This window comes from Melospiza melodia, chromosome 1 (assembly GCF_035770615.1).
Source record: "Melospiza melodia melodia isolate bMelMel2 chromosome 1, bMelMel2.pri, whole genome shotgun sequence".
Lineage (NCBI taxonomy): Eukaryota > Metazoa > Chordata > Aves > Passeriformes > Passerellidae > Melospiza > Melospiza melodia.
Window position 1 is genome coordinate 145013559 of NC_086194.1, and position 24039 is coordinate 145037597.

Genomic DNA, 24039 nt, shown 5'->3' on the forward strand with positions numbered 1-24039 from the left:
TTTCTTCCAGAGAAGCTTGCTGGCTAGCAATGGTGCTTTTTTGGGGTTAGTTTTGGACCTGTTTTTTAATGTCATATTTTATTTAGCTTGCTTTTGCACTCCAACTGAGGATAAATTTGGCTAATGCTAATACTATATCAAAAGCCATCGGGTTTGAGCTCTCTCCATTTTCACTCCATATGTTTGTGCAGAGAAACCTTCACAGTATTAAGGTATCTGACACGCTGTCAGACAAACAGCACTTTCAGGGAATAAGGAGTATTAAGGCCATAGTCAGTTTTTGTGATGACATATAAAGGCTGCCTGTTGCATCCTGAACACAGAGAATTTGTCAAAGTAGGACAGGAAACCCTTGAATGGCCAAAGGCAACACCTTCTGGAAATCCCTCTAGTGTTTTCTGAGCAGGAGGCTCTGTAGCACCTCACCATCTGGCAGGAAATATGTGGTGCTGATGGCAGCATGTATGTGCAGGAGGTGACCACGTTGAACGAGACACAGTGACTACATGAAATCCCCATGTTAAATGCATGCCAAGGGAGGATACACAAGCACAGCTATTTGGATGACCTGTTCCTCTCTCACAACAAAATAAGCCTACCAACATCCTATCTAACCATGGATGTGGAATTTAACATAAGGCTAACCTTTCTCTTCCTAGGAATGGGTTCATCAAAGAGAAGGTTGCTTGTTTCCCCTTCATCGATACCATCATCTGCCTGGGAAGGCGTCCGAAAAGCTTTGAAGCTGTCAGCTGACAGAGGTGGAGATGGGGTGGATGGGTTGGACTGGTCACTGGGAGCATTCCAGCTCCAGTATCCACTGCTGCTGGTGCTAGAAGGCACAAATCCTCCTTCTTTCCAAGATCCATTCAGGGATTCTGTCAAGAACAACAAAAGATATTATTACAACAGTATCATAGTGAGAGGGCTAAGGAGCTCTTTTTTCTAAGGTTTAGATGCCATATTGGTAATTAAATGCAAAATCAGTAAAGGAATGTGAAAGCACTGGATGTAGAGAGGACAACCATATCTAACCCACTGCACATAAATTACATATTCCACATTTAATTTTTATTTTATATTTTATTTAAAACAAAAAAACAAAAGCAGCAAAGTATTTTTCTAAAAAGAAATGTTGCATTTGAAAAAGATAACCTGTTCTGAAGCATAAACGGTGATAAACCATCATATTTTGCATGCATGATTTAAGGAAAACATTTAAAGTGACCTTTAAATTGACTTCTGTGATTCTAAATACATCCTCAACTTTCAACAGGAACACACAACTCTGGTGTCCAAAGCAAGCTCCAAGCCACCACACTGCCAACAGGAGATCCCCTGAGAAGGGGACACACACTCTGAGCCCCAAAACACTAAGCAGATCCACAAAAACATGACCATCTTCCCAGTACTAAAACACCAAAGAAAACCATAGTTACACTCTGTTCTTACAATCTCTCAATACACCTGCCTCTGCCGAATTTGAACTTCCACATGAGGTGGGGTGTGTATCCCTTGGGATACACGGGTGTGCAGGCATCTGCACATTTCAGAAGTGAACACACAGACAGTGGATCACCTCCACACCCACTGGAGGAACTGCCTAATCAGTGCTGCAGCTCCCCATCCATTACAAGCTAAGAAGACACTGGAACTAACAGCTAACACTGCAGCACCATGGTGGGAGCACCAGCACTGGAACTAACAGCTAACACTGCAGCACCATGGTGGGAGCACCAGCACTGCCTGTGCAGCCTGATGCACAGCTCGAGCCATGCTTCATTCACATGCGCAGATCCTCAGGCTTTAGATGCTGGCATGTCACCCTCGCTGTCCCTAAAGGGCTGCTGGCAGCAGAAAAGCATGCAGGTCATCAGCTCAGTGCAGGCATGGTCCAAGCACACCCAGGGCGCAGCCACAGGCAGCTCTGCCAGAGCTCTCAGGTTCTCACAGGACTTGGGCAAATGAGCAGGGACTGTTTAGGTGCAGCTTCTCCCTAACTCAGGCATTGGAAGCTTTCCCCAATGACACTGTGGGTGCCTGAGTATTGTGCAACACCTGACTTTGGAACTGGCAAGCAAATAACATCTTATCTGTTCATGAAGCAGTATTTAAGTGTGAGACAAGTCCTTTCAAGCCAGTGCCTGTCTTTTAAAGATCTGCAGAAGTCACTCCTTCATTCCTTCTCAATTTCTTACAGATAAATTTAACTAATAATATTGGCAAGAAAGTGAGCTATCAAAAGCTTACCCCCAAACCAGTGAATTTTTGTTTTTTCTTTCTCCTAACTGACTTGGTTTTGGACAAAATCCTTAATGACTAACATCAGCTGCTCAAAAAAACAGAACACAGTGCCCCCTTGAGTAGGCAGCTGCTACAGTAGTACTGATTTACTGATCAGGACTACACAGCATAAATGGAATTGATCCTCTCCCTCCAGCCTGCCCAATTCCTCTTTGGAAAAGGACAAACATACATGTTCTGGCAGCTCTGAAGCTAACATGAAAATGTCATGTTTTGTCTCATGATTACAACCTTCATGTGACTGTAATGAAGGTGGGTTTTGTTCCTTTTATATATTTGGTACTTCAGTCTTGTGCCAAAGCCAAAAATTGCATCTGGTATCAACTTGTGACCTTAGCATAGCTTAAAATTTTCATGTCTTCAGAAAAACAAAGCAACACTCTTTCAACTACTATTTTCTGAAACAGTTATGGTGCTATTCATATTCTCAGTGTGTACAGCTTCTCCTCATCTTGCTGAGAAAGAGATGTAAATCAAGAGCATTTTTTAAGTAGCATGGAAAATACTGAATGAGGTTAACAACAGGAAAAAACCAAACACTGGTTCTCATTCATACTAACAAATCTGTTAATGTAAAGAAGTTTAATATATAAATAAATGCAACTTACTCTTATTTTGGGGCTCTTTTCACACTGCTGGAGTTGCGTGAAAGAGAACCAGACCAAATATTATTCAACTGCAGAGAAACAAGGGCCAAACTCTGATCCAGTTTACATGGGTGATCATTCCCAGGAATTCCAGCATGGATCTGACTTTAATATTAATGCTAATGTAATTTTATTTTTTACTTCTAGGCAAAATCCCATTTGTTTTAACAAATGGTCCTTTAATTATACTGCTACTTATTGCCCTTTTTTGGAAAAGCGTGTAGAAAAAACTGATCATTAATACATTTGTTGCTTGTATTACTAGGATCAGAGCCTAGCCTTGCAACACCAAATAAGCTTTAAATTATCCAGTCTTTATACTTCTATTCAAGTCTTTAGTAAGCCTTGACTAAGGCAAAACTAAGATATTCAGGGACAAGGTGCCCAAAACCAGCTTCAAGATCTTGTCTGTAACTATAGAAAACATGTGAACTACATTTTCAGGCTAGTCTTCCCAGATTTTGGGAAACAAGCAGACAAGCTAAATGAAGAAATATCAAAGAGCACTCAGACTATGCTGAGAAATATCAAAGGCAGTTAAACAGCCACCATTTGCTATTAGTAATTCAAAAGGGCTTGTTTGGAAGATCTTGCCAATCGACAGCTGCAGCTAATGTGCACTGCTGCTCCTGACAAGTGTCACCTGCTCAGCCTAAGGTGGCAGATACTGCTTCACCCACAGCAGAGCAGCTCCCCAGGACAGGGAAGCAGCAGGGCACATGTGTATGCCTTGGCCACACCAAATCCCTGCTTGCCACATCAAGCACAGACCGATCTCCAGCTGTGGTTTTGTCTGTGAGCTGAGCAGCTGGAGAGCAGGTGTGCTTCCACCCTTCTGCTGGCCTTTCCCAGGGGCTGGCAACATCCTGTCCTCAGGTGTGACTGTCACAGGGATGTCACTGCCTGAGATTTCCCAGGGCTCCTCAGAGCAGTGGCACTCCAATAAGCACTTCTGGCTTTCAACACTGGAAAGCACATGAACAAAGGCCATGGGTGTTCACAGCCAGAATTCCAACTAAATGGATAAAACTTACATTTTCTGAAAATAAAATGGAAAAAACACAGGACTGACATTGGCTATGAATTCCTTTAAGAACATCATACTGTGGATCATGCCTGTTTCCATGAAGAAAAGCAAGTATTTCTCAATCTTCCAATGACTGACAGTAGGAAAGCATCTAGGGTTTTTAGCAGTTACAAGTGAGTAAGAAAAGTCAGTCATACAAACAATGCTGACATACCTTAACAAGGTTATCCTAATTCAAATAATTCCTTAAAATAAAACACTCCTAAAAATTTATTGTAACTCCAGTCAATCTTGCATAGATCAATTATGTTTCATAATCGATCGCCTCATTACCTGAAACTTTTTACATTTTTTTAAAGTTGGGTGTCTTCTGCTATACCATGAATGAAATAGTCTTTACAGGGATTATAGATTTGATGGAAGACCATCAGAGAGTTACACACAGCACAGGAACTGGAGGTGCAGAGAAGCAGACTGCTTGCTGTGCAGATTGCTACTGCACGGCCTCTCAGCCAAGAGCTGTGATCTGGAAGTTCTTTGCCTTATTGTGGCTTTGGGTAAAATCTGATCTCATTTCCACTGAGTAGATGACAAGAAGAACTGCACTCATGTTTCCTGGATATGGCACTCAGGACATGGTTTAGAAGTGAACATGGTGGTGGTGCCAGGTTGATGGTTGGACTTAGTGATCTTAGAGGTCTTTCCCAATTCTAACCATTCTACAACTCTAGGACTGTATGTGTGCAAATGCAATCAAACTCTTTGAAAAATTAAGTGTTTCAGAGACATCAAGAGACTTTTTGAAGTGCTCATATCCCATTTATGGAATGGGCATCTCCCATTTCATAAACCAGAACTGCTCTACAGTTAAAGAAAATGTTCCTTTTCATTTCTGCCAGTGCTGCACCAGACTTTGACTAGGTTGGAGCAAAGCTCAGTATGATCCCCATCACAGCAGAAGACAGGCACTCACCATTTGTTCTCCCCCATGGGCACAGCTCCTGGCAACAAGCCCCCCTTCCCACAGCCCCGGGCTCCAAAGGCTTACCGTTGGGTCGGACAGGAGGGCTGCGGACCAAAGGGCTGGTGGATAAACTGGTGAGTACCATGGCTGCTGTTACTTTATCCATGTCCAGTTCTTCCAAAGATTTCCTGAAACACAGTGAGTGGGAGGCAGGAAACACATCAACAAAAATTTAGCTCTTTTTTAGTATTTTTTCACTTAGCCCAAATCCTAAGCCAGCACAGCACAGTAACAAAAACAAGCCACTGCACAGAGTTCTCCAAACCTTGGTTTTATGGCAACCTGAGCATAGGCTTCTATAAGCAAACTAACTCAGTGTTAGCAGGAAAAGAAGTAGGAAAAGAGAATACATCTTTGTATAAAATTTTCAGGATTACTGTGATTCTCTATAACTTTGACTTTGTTCCTTTTTTATATTTCAGAATTTCAGCTATTCATATTCTTAGAGCAAAGTGTGTTCTCAAGGTGGTTTTCTTGGATGAAGACAAATGCAAAATTGGGTGAGATTACTAGCAACAATATCAACATACATTAGTCTCTGTAGTGTAAAGAAGAACTGTGAACTGGAACTAAGGGATGTGAGTTCATTGCTTCTGCTTAACTATTAACATTCCCATACTCTCTGCAAAAGATTGATCCTAAATTTTTCCTGGTCAGATTAAAAACCAAATATTTTAAGTAACTAGGAAACTGGCATAAAAATGGTGCAGGAAGGGTAAGGGGGTAGGGGAGAGAAAGGGAGAGGAGGTTGTTTTGCAGGTGTGAAGGGCACCTGAACCAGCATGATGGCACAGGGGCCCACTGCTGCCTCAGCCTGGCCTCAATGGGAACCTGTGTAAGTTAGAGGAGAGGACATGGAGAAGGAGTAATAAGGGAAAGGAGAGCAGCCAGCTTTTCAGGGAAAGGAAGAGAAGATTTGGACAATGGTAAATGCCACCAGGAACCAGGATACAGTGATCCATTGCTCAAGGAGTCATGGGGGATTTTTTTAGGCAAGGAAGGAAATTTTTCTTTGTCTGTAAAAATTATGTTCTGTCTTTTTTACCCAAGAGTAACTCTCTCACAATGTAAAATTTCTGAGAAGTCAATGAACCAAAATAAAACTACCAAACCCACTATATTAGCAGACTTTTGCTTTCCACCCTTGTGGGCTGGAAATCCTTGTGGGATTTCCACCTTGTCGGTGGGATCAAAACAGACAATTTTTTGAAAATGTTTGCTTTCAAACATATGACTGATCATCCAAAATCATCTTCTCAATTCCTAGAGATCAAGTTAATTTTTTTCTTACAAAAGGACAGTTCCCCCCACCCCATAATCTGCTTTCTGGGTCTCTGGAGATATCTCTGTGCCTTGTCAGGAGCTCTACTGAGTAGATCAGGCTGAGTCTGATTTAAAGCCCAAGATAATAAGTGGTCAGTACCTGCTGTTTCCCATCAACTGTTGGTCAGTAAGTCACCAAGAGGAACAGGATGTGCTGGGTGCACTCCCTTGTCTGGAATCCTGTCTCACCCATCAGGTGGAAGGTTCATTAACTGGAAACTGCACTACAGTGAAAGGCTCTTGGTATTTTAGTGAGCAAACCTTGACCTTGCCCATAAAAAGGTTCACAGCTGCTTTCTGGCTGATGCAAGGACCCACACAGATGCTGATGAACACTCTCCCACGCCGCACAACAGCTTAACTCTCACAACTGTCTTTTGCAACACATCAGTGCCTGGAGCTGAAACACTGATGATGGTTCCTGCTACATTCTGATTATATCTGTAGAAACCCTTCTTTCCTCCAGCCAAGGCTTCTGCAAAGAGCACAGCAGCCATATGGTCATAATCAAGTATTGGAAAGGTCTTGGAATGTCTGCTATAATCAGATGAATTCTTAATCTGTCACCCATTAGCTCCTCATGCCTGCAGAGGAGCGTTTCACTCAGAATGCCAAATTCCTCTGGGCTCAGAAGATCCTTCCTCAGGGCTGACATGGAGATGCTACACTTTCTCAAGACCAACACTGCCAGATGATTTTCCAGTTACCTAATATCCCAGTATGAAAATCTAGTTTCTGAGAAGGCTTCACCTGCTCTGTAGCGCATTCCTGCCAGACTACACCAACTGTCCCTGTGACTATCCAGCTGTGAATGAATCATTACTATCTGCATTTCTGCAACATACGAGGACAAAATGAGCAAAAGTTCCTGATAAGATGGAGAAGCTGATCCCTAGTGTTTGTAATCAGCTCTTCTGTAAAAAGCTCTTCTGTCTGTGTGGCAACAGGACTAACATGTTCCCATCCAGGCCTCTCCAGGATTGCAACATCTCACTACAGCAGTTGTTGCAAGTGTCTGCCAAGTTGGTGTCAAGATGTCAGAGTCTAGACTCGGAGCTAATCACAAAGTTTCCCCAAGCAGTTTATAACTACCTTCTAGTTATTTTGATTATTTTGTCCCCTCTACAATGATAAGCACTGCTGTTCTGAAAATCTAGCCCTTGCTCCAAATAATTTTACAATGTCCCAAAATTGTCAGCACTGGCATCTGTACTTAAAGTGGAAGTTTTCACAAGCAGGCAAAGAATAGGAATAGTCATGAGAATCCATGCCATTTCCAGCCATTCTAAACTACACTCTTGCAATTACTGGAATCCTTTTTTCTTCCTGATCCAATTTACCAGGATATCAGCCCAAATAAAATGAACTTTGGGCTTTCTCTTTGCCCATTCTGAATGACAGTCATTTTCACTATTTACTGCTCCTCAACTGCATCCAGCAAGCAAGAACACTCCGCTCATACTTCCCAGCCACAAGAATTTTAGCAGCTACAAGTGTTGGCTTATGTGACTCTGTTCCATTTTTACAGTTTGGCTCATAAATGTAAATACACATATTTGATATATCATTCAGCCAGTACTGCAGCAGTGCCTTTGAGATACAGGCAAGGCATAAAACTGAAGACAGCAACCACTAAAGCCATCTGCATTTAGTCAGCATCACATGTGAGTTCACGCCTTAAGATTTCCCCAATATTTTCCAGCTTTCTCTACTGGAAAGATGAACCTGCACACAGCTGTTCAACACTATTTGGACTCAGAGGGGAGAATAACTTGTTACGCATCAATTGTTCCCAAAACATTTATCTCACCATTGCTAAGACGATTTTCTGTGCACTGAAATCATAAGCCCTGATGTTACTGTTATTAGGTGCAATAAAATTTAAATCAATTTTAAGATCATGTACTATGTCAATTATGAAGACTTCTTCTTTTCTCTAACCTCACATCCCAGTCTCCAAATTTCATCTCCCAACTTTTGGATGGATGCATTTGTGTCAGCCCAGTCTGCGTTTGAGAACCAAGCAGTTTTGGATCCTTTCCTTCCAAGTGTTTGTAAATCCAAACACATGAAATAGCTGAATTACAACAAATCAGCTGAGATATTAGCAGTAGAAGTTACAGGTCCTTGGAGGTAGACCTTTTACCACCACCCCGGGTCTCTGCTTCATGTCTCCCTGCTTCCTCAGCAGGGGGAGTGGTTTCACTGGATCCCTGCAATACACTGATCTAGCCAGCCTGGCGATTAAGGGTCCTTTTCTTTAACAGCCAAGGCCAATCAGACTCGGTTACTACACTTACTCTTGACCACTCCTTTCTTTGATTTTCTGATTAATTAATTGCTTTTTTGATAATAATTTATCAATCAAACCACCCATCCCAGTTTCCCCAGTCAAAGCTGTCTACAAGGAAAGGCTGGGTTTAAGCTCCAAGGGATGAGAAAAAGAGGGTCCCAGACAAGCCCGAGGCTACGCAAATGTTCCAAATCAATGCAGCATCCAATCTCCTGCTGTCCTTTTCTTCTGCCAGCTCCTGGCCACTGTTACCTTCAAACTCCCTCCTATGTACTATTCCCATCTGGACACACCTATATGACAGTTCTATTTTTTTTCTATTCTTCAGGCTTGCTCTCAAAGAAATCTTTAGAAATACAAATTTTATTCTAGTTTTTCAGTCTTTACACTACTCTTTATTACTTGCCCGGCTTAGATCAAAAAGCCTGAAGTCTTTCCTCTTGGAAAGACTGCATTTCAAGTCTAATGCTTTTACCTAAGCATATTTTAAGGGTACTGGAGAATATTCTCAGAGCAGAGAAAGTGGTAGCAGGTGCTTTTGATAAAATTGACCCTATTGAAGAGCACAACCAAGTTTACTTGAAGAAAAGAAAAAAAAATCATTAACTAGGATTGACAAAAAGAGAAGCAGTCAAGCACAAAAATGCTATAATTCCATGTTAACTGTCTACTGTGCTCCACCCAAAATTCAGCTTATGACAGTGGTTCACAAAACGCCCGGAGACCTTTTGTAAGAAGTACCATATAAATATGTGTGCATTAATAAGCTATAACTGGGACAAAATAAAACTATATTTAAATTGCTCTCTCCCTCCATTGCTTACATGTGCTAAATTCTCATAAAGAAACCTCTGAAACCCAAGTCTGGTCACTTGACTACAGCCACACCACACTGATAATGTCATACTGAGCACTGCACCAATACTGATAAACACATTGTTAGAAGCTTTCGACACCAAAAATATGATTCATCATATAATGAATCATTGTAATCAGTACACGAGTAATAACAGAAGCACTTCTGAAGTAAAAATCCTGAATTACATTATATAGGTAAAATAAAAATATTTTCATTTTGTTCAATTCATCATTAAAGGCAAAAACCAACATCCCAACAAAGAACCAGCAAGAAAATCCATGTACATGATTATGACTCCATGTATGTCAAGTAACTAACTCCATGTAACTCAAGTAACACTCTTCTATAAAGAACTACATTATGCTACAAAATATTCTTAGTCCATACAGGACTTTGCATTTACCATAATACTTGGTTACCATGTAATAATTCAAAATACTGACAGTACAGATAAATTATCTTACTTTTTGCTCTTGTGTATGGTTGTTGATTATGGAGATTAAAAATTACTCACTTGTCAAACACAAACCCACAAATTACAGAGAGAATAATCCATACAAATAGTCCAAGGTCTTCAGCATTCTTCAGTAAAAGCCGTAAGTTTCACAATAAAGCAAAAAGCAAAGGAAAATATTTCCAAATATTATATAAAATCAGCATAGTACTAAAATGATGTATCTCAGAACATTGAGAGTGTTATTGTTTACATATTTAAAAAGGGAACTGATGTTTGATATTTAAAAGAGAGATAAATCAATAATGCACTGATTAGAAGTTAGGGATTTCTGCCTTTGCTCATTGTGGTCAAACGCAAAATTAACATTTTCCATGCTAGCTTAATATTTGCAGACTAATTCATATGCAGAACGGAGGCCCTTCATTGTTTCTGCTGTCCTTGTTATACACAAGCAATTTTTTTTAATACTGACAGTGAATAGAATTAATTCAGATGAAAATACAAATATAAGAACTTTTGTCCTAAAAAACATATATACCTGAACTTCTGAAGGAAAAAGGAAAAATGCATCAAAGAGCACCTCAAAGTTCCCCACCTCCTCCTGGCCAAGCTAATGGATTTTGTGGTTCAGTTATCCAAAGGGCCTTTGGAAGTCTGGCTGGTGTGTTAGAGCCTGAGAGCACTTGACAGAGTCCTCTGTAACTCAGACATTGACTTTCCATTTGGACTGTAAGGCTTAAAGACAATAAAAAGCCTCTGCACATCAGTCCTAAGAGATAGGAGACATTCACAGAGTGGTTCTCAGCATCCTGGAGTAGAAAATACAGTTTAACAGAACCGAAGAGAAAGTGGTGTGTAACAGGCAGGCTTCTCTAAGTGTTTTATTAGAACTTGCATCTAGCACTGCTCCACAAAGAATGGGCCTGTTTTTAAAAACACCTATTTCTCCACTGTCTCTACTTTCACTAAAACTAAAATTAGACAGAAGACAATCCAGTCATTTTTACTACCAATTTGTAGATGCAGATACCCAAGAAATAGCAGTATTTTGTTCCAAAGGCTGGCTGATGGACTCTCCCCCACACAGGGCTCTCCCTTGTCTCTCCCTCTGCAGCTCCAGCCACCTCCTCAAGCTCCCCGGCCAGGTGTGTCCCCAGGAGCACCTGGAGCACCCTTTCCAGTGCCCTCCCCCTCTGAGGAGGTACAACGCAGTGATGACATCCAGGCTGCCATGGAGGCTACCACCACACCAGGCCTCTCTGTGAGTGCTGGCAGAGCTGCATCAGAAATAAATAGGATGTCAAATTTACTCTGATTTCTGATGTAAACACATCCCATGGACATGCTCCTGCTGCCCCCTCTGCAGTCCAGTGGCAGGAATAGTTGCTTTGCATCCTAAGGCTGCCCAGAAAAGGTTGCTTAAGTTTTGCAAAACAGATGGAAAATGCCCTTTTCATAGAAACCTTTTTATTACTGCTTTCTGAGCAACTTGTCTGACTTCCTTAAAGATAACTGAAATTTCAAACCTATCCATATGGAAACAGGATTGAACTTCAGATCTTACTATCTGATTTACAAAATATGGGATACAGCGTCCTGGGAGTAGGGAGGGAGAGGATGGGTAGTAAAACACTGCTCTCATTATTGGCTAGTGATAAGATCTCCAGTTTAAAATGCCCTGCATAAACAGGAACAGTGAGGCAAGCCAAATTCCACACTGGGAGATAAGCTGCAGTTTACAGGAACAATTTATTCTATATATTGAAAAGATTCATCCAATGAATAATTTTTACTTTTCCAACAGCTGCAACCTATCAGGAAAACTTATCTGGTGAAGAGCCCTTGGGGCAATGACTGAAGATTAAGTAGAAGTATGACACAGAAATTGCTTCAAAACAGAACAACCAAATAAAGGGTAATCTCTTGATAGATTATGAGTGCAAAGCAAAAATTAAATTAAGAAAGGGATAACAGAACCCTGCAGAGCACGGTTATCCCTTACGGTCATCCACAAATCTTGAGGATTTTTGGGGAAGATTTTCTGTTCCATTTTTTCTACTTTAAAGGCCACTTACTGATGCAACAAATAACTCTTGTCAGCAAACCAAGCCTCAATAGTGCCCTGAAGCAACAGACCAGTTATTCCAAATTTATCCAAAATATTCATGTTCCATGCCTTTCCTGCCTGTGCCTTATGCTACTGTTCTAGTTTGTTCACAGGTACATCCCCACTCAAAAATGAGATCACTTTGACAGGGTACTGTTTACAGAAAGAAAACTTCACACTTCTGATGCTTTCCTCAGGGAAAAGGGCTGGACCATTTGCTCAATGCAATACAAATTACATGCTGAATATGAAAAAAGACAGAAAACAAACAAAACAAAAAGTCCATAAATCTTGCTTAAGTTTTGAGAAGAATGATTAGCTAAAGATATCCTTACAGCAGATGCCACAGGAATTTTGTCTTTCCCAAAGTAAGAGAAAATGCACAATAAAAAATGTTTTGCTTTTCCTTCTTCCCCCTTATCTATTGCAAACAGTGTGATTCCTACACCGTATGAATATTCCCAAAATATGTTTTATAATATTATTGCATATATACAGTCCTAATGCACATACACAGGTGATTTGCCTAGCACAATTTGTCTCTAAACAGCTGCTGTAAGTCAAGTTTAAAATAATATTTAACTTTTTTCTGACACACATTAAAGTATAATTTTTCTAATAAAATATACATTGATGAAACCCTTGAAAAAACCTGCAAGTCCTCATCTCACCAAATCAAAGAGCCACGGGCATGTTGTTCTGTTACTAATGTGAACACTTTCCTGAAATCAAGCAGTCTAAAAAATGACCCAAGGGTCAGTTTCTGTTTATTGTTAATATTTACATGTCATTCATTCTGCGCTTTCCAATTATTTGGAAATAATTCTTTTTTTCAAGCAAGAAGCAAAGAGAATTGTAAATAAAAAGCCACTGACTCTGGACAATGCTGGCCAGAGCTGCCAGCACTGCTGAAAGAGATCTGGAGACTCCAGGCAAGAAACAACTCTGAGAGGATCCCCTGCTTCCTGCCAAAGTGAGATTGTACCTCCCAAAGAGTGCGACCACTAAGCCATTGTTTCTATGGCATGCACAAGCCAAGCAGTCACAGCTCCATAAACCATCTTCAAGGGCTTCTTTGCTATTGCAGGCATTCAGGAGACACACACTGCACTTCACCTCACAACTGGCTCTATTTCTGTCCTTCTCCATCCATTAGAAACCTGCTTCAGAACAGGGAAGGCAAACAGTTAGCTCATCTTGCTCTCTCCAGTCCCAACTTCCCTTCATTTCCTGTCCTTGGGCCTGTTCTGCAGGGCTACATGGACTACAGTACCTGTGGTAGCTAATTCAAAGCTGTATTGTCTATGTACACATTCATGGAGAGCATCCAGGTACACCTCTCAGATGGGTTCTCCTTCCATTTCCCTGACCATCCTACAAGTCTGTGCTCATCTCTTGTTAATACATCCATCATGAAAGGTGCTCCAAGTGCTGTTAACATGGTCATGTCAACATCATCTACAAGAACACTGTTATTTTCCTTTTCCTCTTGAAATCTATGACTTGACTCACAAGGATAGATAGCTCAGTCACCTGTAAGGAACAGCAGAACCCCGGTGCTGCTCTCTTTATCACTTGTTTACAACTAATGAAGTTGGAATTATTTGGTGCTAATGAACATTTTGTTTTGAACAGGTGATGAAAATGTTTCCTTCTAAATACAGTAATGTACACAACTGACATTCAGCTTTATACCCAGCCTAATTACAGGCCAGATTTTGATGTTTTTCCTTTCTTGGTTTTCATTTTCTCAGAAAGATCATTATTGAGATAGCAGCACTTCCAGATACTTTTCAGGTAGAGCAATAGGGTGCATAGTACAAATACCAATAACACATAAACTCTCATACCTTATATGTGGGACTCTACAGACCACTTGCAGTACTCTGCAGCCAGAACAGACTGTGTCAAAGGAAGATGCAATAGGGACATTCCCACAAGTGATGTATCATCCTATCCCCATGATCGACAAATTTCCTTACACTCTGTGACCAGATTAGAAAATCACAAAAAGAATATATTCTAGATATTTCAATACATCTTCTATCAGCTATGGCTCTTCTTTTATCAGCTATTCCTCATTTTCTCCCTCCTCCATGGACTGTCCTCATGTCTGGGCTTCAGTCACATTCCAGGGCAGGGAGCAGAGAAATCTAGTTACATTATTCAAGAGACAAACAGTGCCTTGCAGCAGGTTTGATTTAGTTACTTCTGCAACTGTTCTGTTTTCAAGCTACCAGACATGGAGAGCAGAAGCTCCAAGCTCATCATTACTTTATTTGTTATGACATCACCTCCTATCAATTGCCTTTTTGATGTGAGTATATCCAGTAACTTTAGCATTTCTTTACATCAAGCTCCTTCCACGTTTATCAAACCACAGTTCAGGATACACCCTGAACTATTGCTGAGACGAGAAGGAGCTTCGGAATGAAAATGTCTCAGTCAGCCAGACATGTGAATGATGTACTTTGTAACAACCCAGTGTTTTACTGAATTACACACCAGAGATACAAAGTGAAGCCCCCGAGGCTATTCCAGTGTCAAGAAACTGCCTTCGCCAATTTTATGCCATGATGACTCAAGAGACGAAGTGATGTTCTGACAACACACTGCAATGTGTTGAAGAGCTAAAGGAGACCCGAGTCCTTCTGTTTTAGGAAAGAGAATGCTAGTTTACAAACTGAAATAAATCCCACCACATTAAAAATACATTGTGCAGTAAGCATCGCCACCTTGTACACACTCTACACCACATAAACTTGTTTTGGGTGACACACAGTTTACCACTAGGTCTTTCAGATTTTTCAGATAGGTTGCTTTAAAAAAAAAAAATCTCACAATTACAGATGAGAGGTTTCTGTTGTTTCCTTAGCACTTGAAATTTCAACTGGACATTTTGAACTGTGAAGTATCACCGCCAGATAATCTCCAAGCCTAAACAAAAAAAGTGTCTTTAACAAGGGAAACTGACTTTGAAACAATTAGGTCACAAAGCCATCTCTTCACTGACCCATCTCTTATAAAGAAGAAATACATTAAATCAAACACCCATCTTTCTTCTTGTTTTTTAAACAAATCTTCAAACTTTTCAAAGGCCCAAAACAACTTAGTTTCTTCCAAAAGACTCGAATACAACCTCTTAGACAGCCATCTCCTCATCTCATGAATTAAACTTTGCTGAACGGGTAAGAACTAAAGATATGTTAAAAAATGATGGATATGAAAACAGACACTAGTAAAACAAGATTCAAGTAGATGAATGGACAGTAAGGAAATGCCACTGAAGCTTCTGGGCAGAGTAGGACCTATCAGGCATGAGCCAAAGGTGCTTGACACTACCTACACACCCATGTTTAAGCATCACTATGGTTGCCAGCTTTCTTTTTTCTTTTTGGCTGTGTAAACCATCTGCACAGTTGGTGTGTGGAGAAGTTTGGGCTTTCCAATAACACTGTCTCCTGCATATACACTGTACAGCATGTGCATGTGAATGTCAAAGAAATCCCAAGAGGAATAACAGCACCAAGATTTATGTATTTATGTACAACAGAATAATACCAACAAGAAAATGAGAAAGTATGGACCATCTAGACTGTCTATTCTAGACAGCAGCCAGTGTTCATTGATAGCAGGTATCAGACTCTATGACCATATATATTTCTTCACCACTCAACACTTATTACTTCATTGAAGATGCTCCTCCTTAATAACCCCACTGAAAATGAGTTTAAAATAATCTGAGGTACAAGGCCCCTCCTGAGTCTGTAAAAAATTAAAATTGTTCTGTTTTTACTAGCTCAGGATGTTCTCCTAGGGTACAATTTTCTAACTGATAGCTGTTTGCAAGGAGAAGTGGTTGCAGATTAGTGATATTTTTTTTTGTTCATGTTGTTAAGTGTCCAGCATCCCAAATAATGAGAGTTAAAAACCCCAACACTAGACCTAGAGCTTTGATTTAAACCACACCATGGGTACAAATCCCAGTGTGAAAAGGGATGTTTCACACACAGATCTGGTGATAATGCAGCTGGGAATGATCATTCTTGCTGTAATAGCATGAACTGAAAATGTTTGTCATGAAAGGAAAAACAGGACCATGCACCTCTACTTTGCATTACACTGCACTATGGCCATTAAGCAAGATGCCATAGTTCACTTTAACTATGTGACATAATAGTATCTATAGCAGACCTTCAGATCTACCTTAAATTAAATTAGCATTTCACCTTTTATCCCACCACCACCATTTAAAGTAGACTTATTCACTTATAAATAGTTGTAGCACCCAAAAACCAGTAGTATGAGCAATGATTTGTGACAATTATGGATACACAGTAGTTTCTCTTTGAAGCTACAGGGAAGTCAGTTAGTCCCTCAGGAAATTTCTGAACTCTGGTTTCTCACCTTTGATTCCCTTCGTTGAGGGAAGTGAAAACATTGCTCTTTTAGAGAGAGATGTCAATCAAAACCAAAACCAAAACCAAAACCAAAACCAACCAAACAAAAAGTTTATCACAGAATGGCCTGCGTTGGAAGGGACCCTAAAGATCATCTAGTTCCAGCTCCCTTGCATGGGCAGGGACATCTTTAACCATACCAGGTTGCTCAGAGCTATGATGGTTATGTTTTCAAAACACATGCCACAATCCTGGTGGAACAAAGTGGACCCGATGTTAGAATCTGACCCAGTAACTGAGACAACTGCAACACAACAATACTAAATCATCAACAATTAAAGGTTGCATAGTCAGGCAGAGGATGGACAACACACAATGTGAGACCAGAGGAAGGCTGATATTCAATAATGTGCAATACACAAAACACCTTCCAAAGTGGTAGAGGATGCAGAAAAAGCTGGAGGCAACAATTACCACATATGGTTATATGGGGATAGTAGGAGATTTGGACAAAATTTGTCTGCAAATTATTGCCTTCCCTGTCATTTGTTTCCAAGCAATTTACCTATGACCTGTAATAACATTACAGGAAATAACCAAAATACATATTTACATTTAGAGTGAAATAAAGGCAGAGCTTCATAAACGATCTGGAAACATGAAGATGGATTAAGAAGTCCTATGAAACTTATTTTTAATAAAGCATTGTAAACATACAAGATGGTCAATTTAGACGGAATAAAACTGACGGGAGGTTTTAGGAATATTTATAAGCACTCTTGATCTGAATGCTTTTCTAAGATGCTTTTAACATTAAACATTCATTGTGCTATAAAATATATTTGCTCTATGAGCCCAGGGCTTTTTGTTGTGTTTCTGTTTGCTTTTTAATTACTTGAATACTTTGTATTGAAAAGAATTAAACCACTGACATAATATGTGGTAGCTGAAGAATGCATCTGGCTTAACTCTGCTGTCATCTTTAGTGTCCTTGCTCTGAATTCTACCTTTTTTTCGTTACAAGAACCTACTAAAACTGTGGTCTGCAGGTATCAAAGGGAAATTGAGAGTACTAGCCTCTGGTTAGTACTAGGTCCATCCTATTCCCCAGTTTGGTCTGCTAGACAGAAACACTTCCTTGGTAATATATGTATTTGTGTTAGAAGCTGTTCAGAAAGCCAAAATACAATAATGCTGTACAGACTCAGTTGCTGAATATGTTCTTGTAGTTTTCAAATCAGGTAGCAAACCTGGTCACCACCCTTATTTTTCATTACTATTTTTGTCTAGGAAAACACTGCTCTCACAAATATTACAAGCGATAATTCCCATGACATAAAACAGCCACTTATTGTGGGTCTGGCATTATGCTCATGTTATCCATTCTCAGACTTCCATAAAGTTACTTCTGCTGCTGAGGGAAGTACAACCATCCTAACAGTCACCAAAAGAAATCACACAAAACATGATTTTCATCGCCATCTTTGCCACTTTCCATACTGTCCTATGCAAGCAGTGTTCTGTATTAAACTACAGATGCACGTTGTAAAAATCTACCAGTCTTACTGAAATGTCCATGTTACACTGGATACTTCAAACCTTATTTCTGTTTCCATCTACCAAAGACAATACAGACTTTAATGACAAGGCGGCATCGTTTTCCATTACAGAACTGAATTCTCTTCTTCCTCTCAGAAAAGAACTGGACTCTCTTCCACTATTAGTTAATAAAGTACAACATTTTCCATCTTTTACTTTCTATTTTCATACAGTTTGCAATGGCCTAATGGTCTAGTTTCTTTGTCTTCAGATCACAAATGTAGAAGTGGCTAAGCATGTGGAATGTTCCACACTAAGGAATTAAGAGTATTTATAGGCAGAAAGGCACTGACATTTAAACATTTAGCTAAAATTATTTAAGGAATTCTCTCCATGTGCAACAGCAGCAACCTCTTTCTTCAGAACAGAGTCTCAGAGGAGCACTGTTATTAGTTTACTCTTAAAATCATACCCACTAGAAATACAGGCTTGGAAAGCTGGGAGAACAATAAATGCAGTCACATCCCACTCTGCATGCTCTCAGGCAGACTGTCCACAGTTTTCCTCAAATCAAACATCCTTGCCCCTCATCTTAGTCCCTCTGTGATGCTCTGCTCCAGTCTTTCTACACTCTATTTTCTTCCTGACAGGAGACTTCCCCTGGTATCCCTGTCTTTTCCAACAACTATCAAAGAATTGCAGGGAGAAAAAAAACCCTACGATTTAATGAAAATTCTAAGGTTAAGGCAAATAAAGACATTAACAAATAAATAAATCTTTTCATAAAATAGATGAAAAGGAGAAGCTTTAGCCTGTGAGCAGCTGGCAGGTGCCTGCTTAACATCTGCTTTTATTAAGTCCTCTCTGCAGTCCTGGACAGCCACAGCTCCTCCTTGCTGCTCTCTGGGGAGCCCCAGTTAGTGTGTTAGCTACTGTGGACAAAAGAGACACACCCTTCATGGAGAATGAGTTACTTCTTCATGAGTCAGTGAAAGCAGCACTCACCTGACAGCAGGTTTTGATACAATACAAACATGAGCACTTCCACAGGGGGGTTACATTACTATCCTGCAGACACACTGTATTTTGTACAAGCTGGAGCATTGCAGCTATACACTATCTTTGCTGAACACTACAGCATTTTGAAAATCTACCAGTTTTATTTAAAGAATAAGCTACCTTGAGAACGTCCATAATTTCTAATTGTTTTTCTCCACAGAAAAATGAAGGTGACTGAATTTATGCTTTCTCCATTACCTATCTCAATACAGATGTAAAAACTGCAATGCAGCTGCAACTCTCAAGTGGAGCTGATAGGAGTCTTATCCCTACCATCACCCTCTGGCTTTTAAAAATAGATAAACCATATTATTTCTCTCTTACTTCCCTTCAACAATCTTTTCTTGTCCACACACAACCTTCACTCTTCTACCCAAGCACAGCTTGGCAGGTCGCTAATTCCCCCTGGCTAGCTTAAGGTAATTTTTGCCTTATTTCATCTCTAGCACAAAGTCCTCATTTAACCTGCCATTAAGGAAAATATGTAGGTAGGAAAGTATTCCTGGATTCCCAGTATGATCTACCTGACACGAGTCACTATGGAGAAGTGTCTGACAACTTGCACTGCAAAGAGCTCCTCCCCTGGGCAGAGGGAATTGCTCTCTATCCTTTATGTGACAGGATTTTGCTGTTTGCACTGCAGATCTAAGCAGATGAGGAAATTTAGGCCAGCATCTTTCTTTAGACATGCTGGGAGTAAGGAAGCCCAAGTGATACCAGTGATACCAAGTGCATCTTAGTAGGATGTTTCCTGCTTGCAAATGAAGATGATGATGATACTCTTACAGCCCTGATCATTGTGGCTGCAGCTTCAGCAGTATGTTCAACTCATCCCTTGGTCTGCATTGTCACAGAGGTATTAATCTCAGACAGCCCACACACATCCCTTCCCAGAATATCTGTATGCTTCAGGCACTACTTCATGCAGACAAAACTATTAAAACTGCTTGACTTGGAACTTTGAGAACCATGGGTCTCGCAACTTGGCCAACTAAATCAGATTAAAACCATATTTGTGACAAACAAATCTGGCAAAAAAAAAGGGGCATTTCTGTGCTTCAGGGATGACAGCTAACCATGAAGAAATACACAGCAGAGCCACTGACGACAACAGCTGGACATTTTTACTCATGTTGTGATAATGTACAAGACAATGTACATGATCAAACTGCGGCAAAATGGGAACAAAAAAAAAAAAGAGCACATGTGCATGTGCACATAAAACTAAAAAAAGTACAATTTTATGACTCAACTTTTTTTTGTTGCTTACATTTCATATTCCATCCTCTTGTCTAAGACCTTATAGTTGAATTTTTTTTTGTTCACTGATTACATATAAAATAAGAGAAGGAATCATGCACCCAATGTATATTTGTCCTTCACTTTAAAGGAATATCTTAAAGACAAGCACTAACTTAACAATGCTGGAAGAAAACTCATAGTCACGTGTTTGTATCTGTACACAATCCAGAAATGGATTTCCTAACAAAAGACATTCAGCTATAAACAGCAATATGCAGAGCATGATAAATCACTTAGAAGCAAGCATCTGTAATAACACAGCCTCCAAAGAACATTTCACAAGCAAAAGCAGTATTAAAACAGTAACACATGCTTTCTGACTGATTTCTCTGGGTCTCAGTTTGCAAGCAGGGAGTTGTTTGAAGATGTGAAGATAAACTCAAGGGCAGATTGAGCTTGTGACAGTTTCCATCCGCCTGCCCTCCCTCCTGCCCTCCCTGCCCACTGCTGTGCTGAAGGGATGCTCTGTCACAAGGGATACATCAACCAGCCGACCAGCAAGGCTGTTATGCAACGCCTCCATCTGTGGTTCCTCTGCTGGCATTGACTGCTCGCCTCAGGAAAGCCAAGAGTGTCAGCAGCCTTGCTTTGGAAAGACTCTCCTTGTTCTTTAAATAACTCCAAGGATGACGTTTGTGTGACTCCTCGCTGCCATACCTGGCTCACGAAGAGCAGTGTGTGGAGTTCTGGCAGTACAACACCAACTGCATTGCCCCTGGGGCTGCAGTACTGGGAACTGGGAAAATCCTGCCCTTCCAAAGCAGAAAACCCACAACACTCAACAGAACAGGAGGTGAAAATGCAACAGCTTCATCCCTGAGCATTTTATTCTACCTGACTCTTCATCCAGGCAGAAATCGGATGACCAAGCATGTTTCTGGCTGAGCACAGATCCAGACCAGGACGAGAAAGAGAAAGCAGCACCCTCCTGCTCCCACTGGTCTGTCTGGCCCAAGCATGCCAGCATGGGAATGGGTAAGACTCCCACTCATTTGAACTGGTCTGGTTTCTGTATTTCTGCTCAGACAACAGAACTGCTGGTAACTGCAAAGATTTGTCCCCAGTTTAGTGGTGTTCATATAAATACATTCCTAAGTAACACCTACACTGTAGCCAAAGGTGAATAATTAAAAACTGAAGACTTTCAACTGGATAGTGCAGTTGACTGGTTTGGGTGCAAACACACAGTCAAATAAAAAAAAAAGAAAGAAAAAAGCTTTGGCCAACTTCTGTAATTCACACCTTTCTTCAGCTCACCTCATTCCCAAACAACATACCTGAGACAAATTGAAACATCTAAAAAGTGAGAAGAGACAAGTGCACCATAAAGGTACATGTATTGGGCTGTTTAAATATATTCATGTGCTGTCAACATCAGCAGACAAATGTTATTTTGGTATCCACTCAAGAGGACCATGTCTGAACCACCTTAATCACTTGATGGTAGATGTTCTATCAAAATGCTATCTCTTCAAAATACCTAATGAAAATCTAAAGCAAAATAGAACTGTGCTGTTGCATGTGTCCCCACACTCTGGAATAACCAGTAATTTGGGACACACAACCCAGCACAACATTGTAAGGACCAGTTTTTCAGAAAAGTCTTTAGGTGAAAACTTTTCCAAAAAAGTTAAAAGCAAAAAGAAAATGCCATTGCAATCAGTTGTTGCAATCAATGTGATCAACACAGCTTCAGGCATCACTCTTAAATCAGAGAAGTGCAGAAGTAAAGCTGGCTTCACAGTTCAGCCTGAGTTATTCAGCGAAGCCCAAAAGTCTTGCGTAATTCTGCTGTGGCATTATTGTCATGGTGAATAGCCATGATTTCAGATCAATTGAATGCAATAATCAAAAAAGTAATCACGGCCTTTGTTTTTTGACTAATCTCCTAATTTTTTAGTCCTCAAGAATAAGCAGTTTCTTACTCAGTTGATTTTTTTTTAAAATACCATTATTGAAAGAATCAAAGAAGATTCACTAGAATCAAAGAATATGTGACTTTAAAAGTTGCCTTCACATAAACATTCACGAGTAACTTAAGTTTAGAGTAAAATGCAGCAAGTAAAGGCTGTATTCTCACTGACATGGAACATACTTCCATATTTAACATGGAACCATACTTTAAGTGTGCAATATGTTCTCTAACACTGCAAAATGTCTGCAAAAGTAATATCCAGTATTTCTGAGTCCTTATGAGTGGGTTGAGGGTTATTACAATATCAGTCAAAAAATGGCATTTGCTTCAAAAAGTGGTAGAAGAGAAACTGCTATTAAAGAGAAAGACTTTATCTAATTATTTCTGGCAAGGATCTGCATAACGTCTGTTCCCAAAGCTAAATCACAGGGACAAAATCTGTGGGGTCAATATTTATTTTTGTTAACTTGAGCCTCACTTCAGCTTCAACTTGTATGAACAGAAATTTGTAAAAAATAAACATTTAGAGAAGCTTTTTTGCAGCCAGAATTTTTACTGTACTTTAAAATTCAGCTCTGGAGTATCCATTTTTCCAACTTTTTTTCCCATGGAAGTTTTTGTCAGAAAATCATGCATCTTAGAAGATGACACTGAATAGTTACACACAGAGTCCAGAGGATTTCAGCACATTTACTGATTGCATTCTTCCACATTAGACTGCTGGGAGAAATTAGTAGCTGAAATTCTGTTTCAGTAGCCTACAGTCCTCCATATTGAAGACAAACCACACATGATGAAAAGGGCACTCTTTCTGGCCCCTATACTTGCACTCAAGAAATTTCATTAAGTTATATGTTGCCTTTTTCTTCTCTTAGATAGAATATAATTTGACAGGGGAAGTTTAACAAGGTGAACCTCAGCTTGCTAATGTGGAATGGCAATTGATTGCATAATGCTTTTTAGAATCCATTTATAGTGGGAACAAGTTATTGGTGGAAAGTGCAAATAAATACCTGCTCCACTCAGAAATCAGCTGACAACCCTGGTGACCTCCTACTTGATTTAATTTCCATTAATTTTCCACTGGAGAAACACCCAGCAGGGAACACAAAAGATTCAACAAGAAGTTTCTACAAATATTTGGCTCCTTTACCCAAGCAATCATTTTTCCTGTGCTGTTTTTCAGTTAAATGTGCTAAAATCAATGCTTTTTCACATGACTGGCTATTCCAAGCCTAGTGGAAACAACCAAAACACAGGGCACCAGCAGTGCACTGCATAAAATGCTTCAAGAAGTTCCCAAATTAAAAAATCAAATAGTCAGCTAATGAAAACAATGTATTTTCTTCAAGTTGTCATAAATATCAAGGATCTAATCCCATACAATTTAGTTCACGCCAGCAATTCTACTAAAATTAATGTTCTTTTTTCCCTTCTAAAATAGAAGCTCCATCAGAAAATGTCTGTTTGGCATTTATTATAGGATTAAAATGTATTGGTATTATGACTTAAGCCCTATAAAAGGGAGTTTAATGAACTACTTCAAATTTATTTATTTATTTATTTATTTATCTATTTAGGTAAATGAAATGCGGAATTAAGCAACAGCTGAGTGGATAAATTGCCATGCATTTCTAAACCAGGAGAAAATGGTCCAATTAATTTAAAACATCATTCTGAAAACTGAGTACTAGAAATGGCCACATGCAAATGTGCACATCAGGTCACTCTGAAATGCTTGTTTTCAAAATGTGAGCTCCTCAAAGAATAACTAAACAGGAAC

At 39.9% G+C, this 24039-nt stretch overlaps 1 protein-coding gene across 2 annotated transcripts in view; it reads right to left on the bottom strand.

The window, feature by feature from the left end:
* ZNF704 (zinc finger protein 704) overlaps positions 1 to 24039 on the bottom strand; it is an 86640-nt gene that overhangs the window by 18819 nt on the left and 43782 nt on the right. For both annotated transcript variants that reach the window (XM_063170807.1, XM_063170816.1), the window contains exons 3-4: positions 5027 to 5130; positions 646 to 878 (exon numbers count right to left, since the gene is read on the bottom strand). In XM_063170807.1, the coding sequence (XP_063026877.1) occupies positions 646 to 878; positions 5027 to 5130 (337 nt within the window). The remainder of the gene's footprint in view (positions 1 to 645; positions 879 to 5026; positions 5131 to 24039) is intronic.